The 14,639-nt window shown below is 39.1% G+C and overlaps 1 protein-coding gene across 5 annotated transcripts; it reads left to right on the forward strand.

Annotated features, from left to right (window-relative positions):
- Positions 1-1,488: 1,488 nt before the first annotated feature.
- Positions 1,489-4,298, forward strand: RUXF (small nuclear ribonucleoprotein F). Of its 5 annotated transcripts, XR_015267112.1 has the most exons (7): positions 1,490-1,663; positions 1,783-1,870; positions 2,124-2,161; positions 2,259-2,323; positions 2,423-2,540; positions 3,397-3,793; positions 3,917-4,298. XR_015267112.1 is itself a non-coding variant. In XM_086806479.1 (5 exons), the coding sequence occupies exons 1-5, from the start codon at positions 1,658-1,660 to the stop codon at positions 2,487-2,489; spliced, it is 264 nt and encodes an 87-aa protein (XP_086662605.1). In that variant the 5' UTR covers positions 1,489-1,657; the 3' UTR covers positions 2,490-2,803. The 5 variants fall into 5 exon arrangements, 1 of the variants encoding a protein (XP_086662605.1); XR_015267109.1 differs by lacking the exon at positions 3,397-3,793 and having other exon boundaries at positions 3,875-4,298; XR_015267110.1 differs by lacking the exon at positions 3,397-3,793.
- Positions 4,299-14,639: the final 10,341 nt, after the last annotated feature.

The following is a 14,639-nucleotide window of genomic DNA, read 5'->3' on the forward strand; positions in this document are numbered from 1 at the left end:
CTTCTCAAGGGCTAAAGAGAGCACCTATGAATCTCTCCTATCAGTATGAAAGATGGTTCTCACTTCTCTCCAGCCCGAAATAGGGCCATCGCACTATCAGAAAGACGAACCACATGCTTGTTGTTGAGCTCCTTGTGGGTCCTGCTAAGTTATGTGTGAGACGTCACTAGCAGTGCTGTCATGTCCAAGCACACCTAGGACATTAGGACAACCAAGCAGCAACACACCATGGGAGGTGATCACACCAGAAGCATGACCACCCCACCTAGGCACTACAACAAACCCTCCACTGGGCTCCCATATCTTGGTGTGCAACCCCCTAAAAATACTAACCGAGGAAGATGACTATGACAAGGTGCCACTCTAGCCCATATATAGGTTCTTGGACTTCCTATGTTTCTGCATGGGATAACCCAACATAACTTCCAGCCATTTCATACTCGAATTGCCTCCAAAACCCTCCTCCATTCTGAAGACAGATGCGAGGGTCCCATGAATGCAAGCTTGAGCTTTAATACCATGTAAGCAGTGCTACCATGTCCAAGCACACCTAGTCCATTAGGACGACCAAGCAAGGCACCACTAGAAGGCGATCACTAGGAGCACAACCCCCCTTGGCATTATAGCAAACCCTCCACCGAGCTTCCATCTCCTGGTGTGTTGCCCCCCAAAAAATTGACCGGGCGGGATGACTATGAGACAAGGTGCCACTCTAGCCCATGTATGGCTCCCTATTTATGGCCCTTGGACTTCCCATATTTTCACATATGGGATAATCCAACACACCTTCTAACCATTTCATGCTTGAATTTCCTCCAACAAGCTAAGGGTGGGAAAGAAATGAAGGACCACTAATAGACTCAAAAGAGAGTTGCCAGTAGTATCCAACCAGCTTCCTTCCAAGTATTGATTACAAATTTACAGAAGGGAATGTCCTTAAAGGACAAAGAGGCTTAAGAGACAATTTTATTAATCCAAAGGATACCCTTCTAGGAGTATTTTACCTTTCCAAAGGATAGCTATCTAGGTGCCTTTTACCTTTACTTGTAAAGAAATAATAATTTTGTTTACTTATTCTCCACTATTAAAGAAAACCTTTGCATGGTCATTTTTTCTACCTAGATATTTGAAAAGAAAAAAATATTAACACTAGTTTCATAATTGAGTCATAAAGTGGCTTCAACCAAATAGATGGCTCAAGACCGATTTATTATTTTTAAGAAATGGAAAGGTAACTGTGCATGATTATCATATATCTACACACGACAAGAATTCTAGAAAAAAAACTTATTCTCGGCAAATTTATAAATGTTTACCATACTAGAAGTGGCAGTGTTATCTTTACTTTGAGGAGAAGAATGGAAAAAAATTAGAGCCATAGTATGTTTTTTAAATAGAGATTAATTAGAGCCATAGTATTTTTTTAAATAGAGATTAATTATACTACACTGTTTTATATATACGTAATGAAGATTTTTGTGTTGTATTTACAGAACGCTAAAATAAAACAAAATCAAAGATATGTAAGTTTTAACCATTTTTTTGGTAATTCTTTTAAGAAGAAGGGTTGTGAAGAGAGAAGACGAGGGTTTCGTTGGAGCTGCTGCTGTTGCTACTCCCAAGCACCTTGGTTTTGCCCTGTAATCTTGCCTTCGACATGGCTGTAAGTTAATCCGCGCTTCATCTCGTTTCTTCTTCTTCTTCTTCTTCTTCTTCTCTCTGTCTCTCTCGATTACTCCAGGTCTTTTTGGGTTTTGTCTTCTGTTTTTTTTTGCCCTGCAGGCCATCCCCGTGAATCCCAAGCCCTTCCTCAACAACTTAACCGGAAAACCTGTCATCGTCAAGCTCAAATGGGGCATGGAGTACAAAGGTAACCCTCCTCCCCTTCTTTTTTTTCCCTCCTCCAGTAAATTGTATGTGTGCACATACCTATGTGTGTGTGTGTGTATGAGAGAGAGAGAGGCATCCATGACACTTGCATTATGTACATGCTTTTACTTTCATATATATACAACCATCCATACATATCACAAGTGCATGCTTGCGAGCACATACACACACAGATACATCCATATTCATACAGACAGAAACATAATAGATTTTTTTTCTCATGACTATGGCAGGGTACCTTGTCTCGGTTGATTCATACATGAATTTACAGGTATTTGTCCTTGCAGCTTTGCTAGTTCAGTTTTTCTTTGTAGTTAAACTAGAAGAAATGTCCTTGCAGCTTTGCTAGTTTAGTTTATGCACTGCAGCTGGCGAGTACAGAAGAGTATATCGAAGGGCAATTCACAGGCAATTTGGGAGAAGTGTTGATCAGGTATCTGTTTGCATTCATTAAGCCCTTATCATGCTACTAAATCTCAGCCCTATACTCGACATGTGCGCATGTGTATGTAAAACCTTTATTTTGGTGCAGGTGCAATAATGTCCTTTATTTGCGGGGTGTACCTGAAGATGAGGAGATTGATGAAGCAGAAGAGTGACTGTTTCTCATGGTTAGGATGCCATGCGGGCTTCTCTCAATTTCCATACAGGTTTTATTTTTGAAGTTAGCATTATCACGCTATCATGTTCATTTTTGCATATTCCCTTGACGTATGATGTTTCTAAGAAGAGGGATTTTGAACTTTTGATGCTCGTGTTAGCATTATCACGCTATCATGTTCATTTTTGCATATTCCCTTGACGTTTGATGTTTCTAAGAAGAGGAATTTTGAACTTTTGATGCTCGTGTCATATTGATCTGCTGGAATATAATGCCGCGGTGTTTTGGCACACTGATCAACATACACTTTATGTGACATTAGAGTTGAGTAGAGCTCGTTGGATGGTAGGGAGACATTTTTGGATTTGTGAAAGAACTTTGGGTGTTGACGAGGCTGCTTTTCTTTCGATTTTGGGATTTTATATACTGTAATGAAGGGCTTCATGGTTTCCGCTTGGCATCCATGCTTTTCTGGCATGAACCACGCTAGCCAAGCTTTGCAAAGGTCGACAAGTTTTTGGAGATATCATTGGTATGACATAATAAAGGGCTGTAAGGAGAGAGAGACCAGTTCAGGGTCTTGGAAGAGTGCAGCTAGCTTGCTTTTATTGGAGTTAGGGTAGTTGTAGTCCATTTTTACTATGCATACATGTCCTCTAGGGTAATAGCTCTGGCCGATAGCTATTAATTTTGTTAGATCCATATCAAAGGAGTCTCAAGCAGCTTGGTGTAGGTTGTATCCAATCTTTCTGGATGAGAACGGTGCTCTAAGCCAGAGGAGATACTGTTGGAATTGTCCTGCAAAAAAGCACAATTCACATTCCTACACCGGCTTATCATGGTCAGCCTCAACCTTCTGTGTCTGCTGATCTGTGCTGATCCTCCCTCTCTCTATGTCTGCACAGAATGCTGACAGGTCTGTTGCCTGTGGTCTTGCCTAGCTCCATCAAAGCTGCCTCCCTTAAGAAGTGATATCTGGGAACAGTTGCAGTGTAGAATACAGAACAGGATCCCATCTGCAGCTCTCTAGTTGGGTAAGATTGAAAGAGTTTCTCAAAAAACAGAGACGCTTTGACAGTGATCATGGAAACCAAGAGTTGTTTAGCAATTCCCATGCTCAATCTTGACCTTGTCTCAGCACTTATGATATAGGAGGGTTGCTGTTATATTCCATGGCTATTTCTTATTCTAAAAGTTTTGTCAAGTTTTCATGTGAAGAATTCCAAGTTCTCTCTAAGCCTTTCTACAAGTGGGAGACTTCTCTCTAGAACATCTTCAGACAAGCAATTTCGAGTTAAACCAGTAGGTTAACTTAAAAAATACTTTTCCCTTAGCCATCTACGTTAGAGAATCAGCTTTTGATCACTATGTTTACTTACCCAGATTGGGAGGAGAGCTAATGGATGTTCTTCTTCGTCTTGTTAGAAGCCTGATGCATATGTAAAGATTATACATGAGCCCCAAGTTCTACTTTTCTTCTCCGAATTAAGACTACTTTTCTTCTCCGAAGTTCTTAATTCTACTTTTCAAGTTAATGAAGCCTTTGAAGTCCAGTGTTTTCAATGCTAATGGAAGGCGGCAATCTCAAGAAAAGTGGAATTGGAAGTTCCTTCTTAAGGAGCAAAAGATTGTGTAAGCAAGTATAAACCTCAGTACTATCTATGATGATTTGTAAATAAGCTAATTAGAATCCCTTTGGTTTAAGAATTGTGATTCTCTGTATATGAATTTGAATTTGGATGTCTCATAGTTCTTCACGAATCATGACAGCCAGGCAATAATTATTTAATGCATTTGTGTTGACGTTTAAGATTGTCACATCTTACAAAAAGATCTTGATTCTTCTGATGTAGAAATTGACCTTTGTGAAATGCTCTTTTGTTAAGTGGAGATTGTTTTCTTAGATCTTAATGTATCTTGAGATGAAAGTATGGTTAGGAAATGAAGCCTTACATTTCTTATTTTTTTTAAAGACTACCATTGATTAATTATTATTGCATTTGTGTTTGTAGAAGTGGACTTGATAGTACTACTTCGTCTACGTAATGGGAATTTTCGGATTTACAAAAATCAAATTATTAGGCAATATAGAGAGATCTAGTGCTAGCATTCGTTTTACTTTACATTTGCATTACTCAAGTAATCTCTATTCTTTACAGTGATTAGTGGGTAATACTTATATTTATAGTGACTAAGCTGGATCACAATGAATTGAAGAAAAAAGAGGTAATGTTGATGTAGTTGTTGATAAGCGAGGTTTAGTCTCTAGTTTACAAGTTCTACAGATCTTATCCAGTTGCTTATTAGTTTTATTTACTAAAATACTAAGACCCATAAATCATTCTATGAGGAACTTTGCCAATGAGAACTTTAATATTGATCTGGCTTTACTCTTATATATTCCTCCTCTACAACACACCATAGTTGAAAAAAAAAGAGCAATTAGGTGTCAAAGGGCAAGGTGCACAACACTATAGACCATTTTACTACAATCCAGGTACATCTAGGTATAGACCATTTTACTACAATCCAGGTACACTATAGACCATCATAGTCACCATAATATTTTCTCCGATGTTCCCAAGGGAAGGATCAATGCACATCTCGTACACATTGGTAGGTCGAAGCCCATCTTTGAGTGAGTACGACTTACGTGAGCACGTAAATATTGCACGAGACATAGTAGTCCTTATATCCTTCTTATCCTCGAAAGTTTGATTCTTGATAAGTTCTCTTTTACAAGGAAATTCTTAGATTTGGAACGACTTTTTAGACTAAATGACTACTAGGAATCTAAGAGTCCACACATCTAAGACTAAATGACTAGGAATCTAAGAGTCCACACATCTAGACTTTTTAGACTAAATGACTAGGAATCTAAGAGTCCACACATCTAAACCTGAAGCAGAGGAGGAGAACAAGTCATGCCACACTAAGTGCTCTTCTCCCTTACCTAAGCAAAAAATGACAGCCAAAAGTGCACATGAACAAGTTGGGACACTATTTTAAAAGTGATGAAATGAATGCCGTATTACTTGTCATTTATAAAGGCACAACGTTCTCAATAATCTTGGAAGGTAGTGCTAGTGTTACCATAATCACCAAGGATTTCCAGGAGGCTCGGGGAAGCCCACCACTTTTAGGCACAAGTCTCGTGGTCAAGCTTCACAGCTAAACCTTTGGTAGGATGTAAAGATTAAGACTTTGGGCTAAGCTTCCACCACACATTTGTGGTGATGGGTTTTTCAGAGAAGAGAGTCAATGCACCATGATCCTCGAGAAGTCATACATGAGAGACAGAAGGCTGGTTCCACGACTGGAAAACCAATCACTACGCAAATGTAACCAATCCTTGAGAATAAACTTAAAAATATGGAAGACTCATCCCATGGTTGGGGCATTTTCTCCAATGAGTTTGACACAACCGCTTGAATCACGTTAATTGTGAGGACCCTCACTCTCTACTTCTATCATAATATGTCTACAAAACGGAAGACTTGTCGAGAGTGAAAAGTCTCACCTGGGGGCTTCATAAAGCAATGGCCTAGCATTCGGCTATCTAGCAATACGCTTTACATAGTTGTACTAGAAAACTCTTCACGCTAGGAAAAGTGTAACTCCTCCTGATGTATGTCTTTCCCATAATTCTCATAAGTAAGAGGCGATTGGTGGCTTCCCTAGGCTTAACCAACGTCTTACACCTCGATTATGAAGGTGATAACCTCAACACATTTCGACTAAACATTCCTACATCTTAATAACCTGATTTCTTAGTTTATCCCAAGTATCAAAATTTTAAAGCAACTTTTGGTCTCGTTTGAAAAGCATCCGTATGCTCAGGTTCACCATGCCACGTGCTTTTCGATATTTTATCCTTTATCTACTTCGAAGGCTTGGCCTAGCTCCATCCAATCCCATGGGTCTAGCCTTCCACGCGACCACTGGGTCAATTGGTTTGGTGTTGCAATTAAAGATTATTGGTATAAGGGGGTTTTCTCCCAAGCCCCCTAGTCGATACTTGAGTAGCATTCACACTTTAAAAATACAGGCACACCCACCTCTTAAAATAATTTATAACTTTGGAGCCAAGTTACAATTGTCCGCATTCCATCCTCAAACAGATGGCCAGACAAAAATATATAATCCATATTAGCTTGTTAACTTGGTTTACTTAAATCCCTCACAATGTAAATCTAACAAAAGAAAACATCATAAACATAACCATTATAGCTTGGGAATTACCCTTGGAGGTCACTCAGGCATTACCCATCCGAGTTCAACATTGGTCACTTGACATTTGATTGAGTATAATTTATTTAGTAATTTAGTAATTTTAATTGAAGTTGATTAGATTTTCTTAAAGCTAGATTAGATTTGATTGAAGAAGTTGATTCCCATTACTTATGATTATTCATGTTTAAAGCTTGATCAACAAATGGTTAGAATATGTTCTCTATAGAGCTTATATGTGTACCTATGCTTAGAAATACTCTAAAAGTTTGGTCTTGTTTTGATGCTTGATAATGATGGAAGCATGAATTGTCTCTTAGATTAGAAATGGTTAGAATATATTGTTTATAGCCTATATGTGTACCTAAGATTAGAAATACTCTAAAAGTTTGGTCTTTTTTTGATGCTTGATAATCATTGTTGGATATCTTAGCCTAAAAGCTCTTTCCCATTCAATGAATATAAGAGGTTCTCAAGTGGGTTAGAGAGGATCGCATGGTGGTCATTAAAGCCGAGCTTGATTTTCTTATGGATAGTTTTAGGTGTGTTGATATTGATTTCAAAAGAGAAACGGGGTTACCTAAAGAGCCTAAGGTTCTCCTTTGGATAATTGGAAGCTCACAAAAATGCTTGACTAGTCTCTTTTTCTCATAAAAAGTTATAAATAGAGTCTAGAAGGGGTTTATGGCTTGGGTTGACTGAGGCTTACCCATAGATCCAAGCTCTTAAATTTATGTGAAGAAAGAACTTATAAGAAGGTTACTTCACTCAAAGTAATCATTATTATGGGTTAAAAATTATTGGTTTATGTGAGTTAAGATTATGAATTGAATATGAAGGACGATAACAGTTCATCTCAAGACATCCCTAACTATTTCAAGACAATTCAAAGAGGAAGTCGGATGACTTCTATAATTGATTCCTTGCAATTCTTAATTCTTTCTTTTGAAAAAGGATTGAATAATGCCAAGAACGCTTGTAAAGCATTATGGCCAAGTTTTAATCATGATTATGGAAATATGAGGCCTTGGGGTTTGAAATGTGAAGGCCTTAGGGTTTGATATACTTGGTACTCCGAAACTAGATATGGCCATTAGTTGAGAGGCTAGATTTGGTGGTCGTGTTTTGAAAGAATTGGAATCAGATTTATTACCATATACATAATACTATCTTCCTCTTATATAAATAATATTGTTTTTCTTTTAAGAAAATTTATGTTGTATACTTTGATAAAGTGGAGTGTGTGATGAGTGAAAGTGAAAAATGGCATTTCAATTATGGCGCGTGAGTGCTCTCACCAATTTTCCTTCGCTTGAGTGGAGGGATGGACATCTAAACCCATGAACTTGGATGGGGTCTAGGTTCAAGCTAATGGATCTAGAAAGTTAAGAATTAAAATTATGGAAAAAATTCATAGGATAGAATAGTGATCTCTTTAATCGGGGAGTTTGGTCCATCTTGTTGAGCCCCACGGAGCCACTTTGTTTCAATTAACCATCCAAAGTAGAAATTGATGCTGTAACTCATAAAGTAGGATTGATATTTGACACTTTAAACACTCACATGCATTCAAATCATGTCATTGCATGTGTTTGAACTTAAAAGCCCATTGCATTGCCAATTCGTAAGTAATTAGACATTGCCAAGAGTCAACTCCGGGAAAACTTTTGCAAAAATGGCAACAAACATCACAAATATTGAGATGTTCTCTGGGGAAGGATTTCATACTTGGGCCCACATAAATGAAGTATCTTCTCATGCATAAAAAATCATAGAAATTAATTAAGGAGAATGCACCCACTAGTCCAACTGAGGATTGGACTGAAAAATATGAATAAGCATTGTCATTAATTGGCTTGCCCTTCGGCACCAATCTTATTCATCAGATTGATTCCAAAATCACGGCAAAATAAGCATGGGATGAGTTAACCAAGGCTAAAAATCAAGAAATCCATTTGAAAATATAATTTTATGACTTAAAATGGAATTTCATGAGTCACTAGCACAATTCATAAACAAAATGAAAAGTATCATAACCCAGTTGGATGGCATTGATGTAAAGATAGGTGAAAAGGAAGCACTTGCCATACCTATAAAAAGCATGCTAGAGGAATATGATGCATTAGTGACCACTGTAAAGAGTTTATGTGAACCAACACTTGAGGCTTGTATTTCATTAATACGTGCCCCCCAGTTTATGTAGGACAGGTGGCAAAAATCAGAGAGAAATCAGTGGTGGGGAGTGGGTGCTTGGCACCTTGTGGATGTAAAAGCTATAAATTGAGGAATTGGCCTAATGAGAATTCATTGGTTATTGTGAATCCAAGCCTACATTATGCTATTAGCTTAATCTTGCACTAATCTTATTTTAATCACTTGCTAATTACTTGCCTAATCATGATGATTCTTGCATTTGATCCACCATAGCACATAACTTCTTGCAAATTCAAATTGGTATCAGAGCGCCTAGCTTAGGATTCAATTGTTATTTTAAGCCTAATTACCTTTTTAATTACTAATTAGGTGCTAATCACCTTATAAGCCATTTTTCACTTTTTGCAGTATTCCCACTCGGTGGAGCTTAGATCTCTCCCTCCACACAGCTCCATTGTCTACAACCTTCACACCCCCTCTTGCCAACACCCTGGCACACCTAAGTGTGCCAGGGTGTTGGCACCCCCCCAGAAGCTCAAACTGCCACACCTAAGTGTGGCACCCCAGAAGCTCAAACTGCCGATGAACGCAGCCGAGAGGCGTTGATTTGCTGGCGCAATTTTCTTGAGAAAAATCACAAAATCGCCATCACACCCTCAAATTGGAAGAATTAGAGCTAGCCTTGGGGGTTTTTGGGTGTGCTGAACACACTTGTGGCCTCAGAATTTCAAAATTCATCAAGGAGAAGCTGCATTAAGCTCTGGATCAAATATGCAAGTGACTTTGGTAAAACAAAGATTAAGCATTCATTATTTGGTCAAATGTATTGTTTTTGGACTTGATCCTCTACTACACTAACTTCTCTTGAAACCCTTAAAAGGATTGAGCTCATTTGAACTCTAAGGAGCCAAATCTGGCCTCCCCGTACACTCTATTTTTTGCACATAAAATAGGGGATTAACCTCACTAATTAATGATTAATTAATACTAATCATCACGAAAGTTTGGTGCAATTGATGGTTAAAACTTACCATTATGTATTTGATATAGACGAGAACTTACCATTAGGACTCTCTTTTACAATCTCTAGGTTAGAGCCAGTTTCCACACACACCCTATTCACTTGCCTATTTCAACACCTCCCCTTAAGTGAATACTTCTTAGCACACGTGGACCCTATACCAAGTTTCCCTCTTACTTGGGAGCCCGCGACCAGTGCCACAAGTCCCTGACTCATAGTCCTTGACACACTCTCTCTCTGTGATGTCCAAGGCTACTACAAGTGCCCGTAACTTTGAACAAAGTTCTCACTCATACACATACATCTACCACATGGCCTACATCATCGGTGGCGCAGAGGTGGTTTTACTCTATTGGGGCAGGTTACATTGGGTTGTGGGGTTTCTCTCTCTCTTTCTCTCAGAAAAGTGCTTCTGACTCCTTTGTCTTAGGAGTCTGCATGAAGTTTACTGATGCTGATCCTTCTTTATTTGGTTTGCTGTATAGCAGTCTCTAGCCAAGTGTCCTGGCTTTCCATAGTTGTGGCAAGTGAAGGTCCTTCCTCCTCCCCTACCTCGTCCTCGTCCTTGTGATGAGAGACCTCCTCGTGTGAAGAATGCTGCTGGGTCCAGTGCTTTCTTCTCTTTGACCTTGTGCTCTTGACCTAGCAGAGCTCCTTCTATCTCATGCAACTTCAAATCTGGTACATTCTTTAAGGTTGCCACAATGTTCTCATCCTCTCCCTTGTCCACGCTCTTTAGAAGCACTACTAGTGCCTCGTCATCTTCTACTTTCTTCCCAATGGCTACAAGTTGTTGTTTGATGCTTTTGTATTTGTTCAAGTGTGTGGTTAGAGGTTTCCTTTCCCTCATGTCAAGTTTGTAAAATTGCATTAGTAGATTTATCTTTGAATTCTTTGCCTGAGTACAAAACAATTTGTTGAGTTCATCCCATGCATCTTTAGCCCTTTTTATCCCTGCAATGTGGTGAATGACTTCATCATTTAGACTAAGTGTAATGAGTCCTTATGCTTTCTCATTTCTTCTGTTCCACTCATACTTCCCATCCTCCTCTGGATATTCATCTCTTCCCTCAACTAGCCCCCATAGATTCTTCCTCATGAGCAAATACATGGTTTTTTGTTTGCCATGTATGGAATTGCTTCTTGTTGAATTTAGCTACTTCTTGTGCAATACTCATGATGATGTGAAGGGGGTCTTACCTCTTGATCCAATTCAAGATTCAAGGGCAATGTCTACCTTTTACAACTCCAATTTGGTGTTTAATGATGATTACAAGCATGAATACACCAAAAATTGCATAATGCCAAGGATAGTTGGTTTTGTACGGATAGTTGGGACATCAAACCAACTTCAAATTGCAATCTGAAGTGATAGAGGTCTATACCAGATACCTAATGGTCTAATTAATTACTAATTAGTGAGGTTAATCTCCTATTTTGTGTGTAGAAAACAGAGTGTATGGGGAGGCCAGATCTAGTGCCTTAGAGTTCAAATGAGCTAAAATCCTTTTAAGGGCATCAATAGAAGTTAGTGTAGTAGAGGATCAAGCCCAAAAACATAAGATTTGACCAAATAATGAATGCTTAATCTCTGTTTTACCGAAGTCACTTGCAGATTTGATCCAGAGCTTAATGCAGCTTCTCCTTTTGACGAATTTCAAAGTTTTGAGGCTAGGCCACAAGTGTGTTCAGCACACCCAAAAAACCCCAGGGCTAGCTCCAATGCCTCCAATTCAGGCGTGATGGCAATTTTGTGATTTTTCATAGAAAAAATGGCACCAGCAAACAAATCGATGTCTCCCGGTTGCGTCACTCACCGGTTTGAGCTTCTGAGGTGCCACGCCTAGGTGCTAGTGTGTTGGAAGGTTGTAGTAGGCAATGAAGCTGTGTGGAGGGAGAGATCTAAGCTCCACTGAATGTGGGTACTGCTGAAAGTGAAAAATGGATTATAAGGTGATTAGAACCTAATTAGTAATTAAGAAGGTGATTAGGCTTAAATCAACAGCTAAATCCTAAGCTAGGCTTTGATACCAATTTGAATTTGCAAGAAGTGATGGGCTATGGTGGATTAAATGCAAGAACTATCATGATTAGTCAAGTAATTAGCAAGTGATTAAAATATAATTAGTGCAAGATTAAGCTAATAGCATAATGCAGGCTTGGATTCACAATAACTAGCAAATTCTCATTAGGCCAATGCCTCAATTTATAGCTTTTACATCTGCAAGGTACCAAGCACCCACTCCCCAACTGATTTCTCCTGGATTTGCTCCACTTGAACCTAGAATCTCTCCACACTCCTATATTCACTCATGCTACCCTCGATTCTCTCATCATCCAGTAGATTCTTCTCACCTTTTCACTGCTACCTACTCAATTATGGACTCTCTTTTACAATCTCTACCTTGCACCTAGTTCCCGCATCCACTCTATTTACTTGCCTATTTCAACATTTTTTTTTACAAAGAAAAGAGCTCTTGACTCCTTTGTCTTAGGAGTCTATGGGTTATGGTGGATCAAATGCAGGAATCATCATGATTAGGTAAGTAATTAACAAGTGATTAAAATATGATTAGTGTAAGATTAAGCTAATAGCATGATGTAGGCTTGGATTCACAATAACCAGCGAATTCTCATTAGGCCAATGCCAAAATTTATAGCTTTTACATCCACAAGGTGCCAAGCACCCACTCCCCAACTGATCTCCCCAATTTGCTCCATTCGACCCTAGAATCTCTCCACACTCATGTATTCACTCATGATACCCTTGATTCTCTCATCCAGTAGATTCTTCTCACCTTTTCACTACTACTACCTACCCAATTACGGACTCCCTTTTACAATCTCTAGCTTAGAGCTAGTTTCCACACACACCCTATTCACTTGCCTATTTCAACACCTCCCCTCAAGTGAATACTTCTTAGCACACTTGGACCCTATACCAAGTTTCCCTCTTACTTGGTAGCCCGCGCGAACCAATGCCGCCTCAAGTCCCTAACTCATAGTCCTTGACACTCTCTCTTTGTGATGTCCAAGGCTACTACAAGTGCTTGTATTTTTGAGAAAAGTTGAAAGATCTCTATCCCCACCGCGCAACGAATTCAGGGGTGCTAGCAGTGGAAGTAGCACTTCTTGTGCGGGACAGGGTCCCTCACTCGGGGCCTAACCCACCACACGGATATCCGGACAAGAGACTAATCCATCGGTTCTTCCAAAATCAAACTCGGAAAAACTTCCCTTGCCTGGAAAGCATGGGCGATTCCTCCAGGATAATTTTACTCTAACATAGTCAAAAGCCTTAACTAATTGAATTGATTTGACCGAACCTGTAAGTCCAATAGTTAGATCAAGGAAAAGATTGCACTTGGATCATAGAGACCAACACTTTTTTCCTCATTGAGAGGCACAGCCGTTGATTCTTTTCCATAGAACAATTTTTATCCGGGATTTACTTCATCTATCGTACCATAACAGAATTGAGTCTCAATTTAGGAATCCATCAGTTTAGGGAAAAAGATCCCTTATATAGAACTCATCATCAGATAACAATTCTTTCAGATCATATCATTCATATCTTTAACATAATAATGGTCCATTAGACCGAAATTTCCATCTGAATAGTCCATGGGAATTTTTAATTATACAGATTTTTAATTTGACATCCCTTAACTTGATCCACTGGGTCGTGTTAATAGTAGCAATCAGCAGCACAATCCACTAATCTCATAGTGATTTGCTGAAGTCATTAACATCATTCCAGTTATGAACATCATCACAGGGACTCGTTCCATTCATCCTCATTGTGGTTTTGCTCAGCTTATCGCTTTTCAACCAAAACTCAGGAATCGTCATTTTTCAATCAGAATCCAAATCAACTCATCAGTTCTCAACCAGTTTTTAAAATCATATCAACCACATTCGAATTCATCATCTGGATAGCATTTTTGCTTATAATTTCAAGTCTTAGATTTACTCGTATATACTGCCACTAAAGAGCTGCAGTTATACCCTCGCTATATTGGAATTTTAAGGTAAATACCATCATGTCTAGGCCTCAAGCAAGCCAGGGATTCCATGCAATTGCGGTACTTCCATATGAAGACCCAATTACTAATTTATGAATTTTAGTCTGAATATCAATTTGTATGAATTTCATCACTCAATTACAACCTTTTACTGCTACTTCATAAATTTTCAACATTTTTGGTTTGATCCACATTAGCCAATTTGCTCTGATACCAGTAGCAACTGAAAGATCCCTGTCCCCACCGCGCAACGAATTCAGGGGTGCTAGTAGTGGAAGTAGCACTTCTTGGGTGGGGTAGGGTTCCTCACTCAGGGCCTCGCCCACGGATATCCGGACAAGAGACTAATCCATCAGTTCTTCCAAAATCGAACCCGGAAAAGACTTTCCTTGCCCGGAAAGCACGGGCGATTCCTCTAGGATAATTTTACTCTAACATAGACAAAAGCCTTAGCTAACTGAACTGATCTAACTGAACCCGTAAGTCCCATAGTCAGATCAAGGAAAATATTGCACTTGGATCATAGAGACCAACACTTTTTTCCTCATTGAGAGGCACAGCCATTGATTCTTTTTCATAGAACAATTTTTATCAGGGATTTACTTCATCTATCGTACCATAATAGAATTGAGTCTAAATTTAGGGATCCATTAGTCCAGCCTACCCCATCCAGTCCCGTGGGTTAGCTAACCGCCCAACCACTGTAGTGATGGGATCC

Source organism: Cibotium barometz, chromosome 12 (assembly GCF_041138505.1).
Source record: "Cibotium barometz isolate CiBa-2024 chromosome 12, ASM4113850v1, whole genome shotgun sequence".
NCBI lineage: Eukaryota > Viridiplantae > Streptophyta > Polypodiopsida > Cyatheales > Cibotiaceae > Cibotium > Cibotium barometz.

What these genes read in the sequence shown, in the direction of transcription:
- RUXF (XM_086806479.1), top strand. An exon ending in ATTCATACATGAATTTACAG is followed by an intron (nt 2,162 to 2,258) that starts GTATTTGTCCTT and finishes TATGCACTGCAG; the next exon opens with CTGGCGAGTACAGAAGAGTA. An exon ending in TTGGGAGAAGTGTTGATCAG is followed by an intron (nt 2,324 to 2,422) that starts GTATCTGTTTGC and finishes ATTTTGGTGCAG; the next exon opens with GTGCAATAATGTCCTTTATT.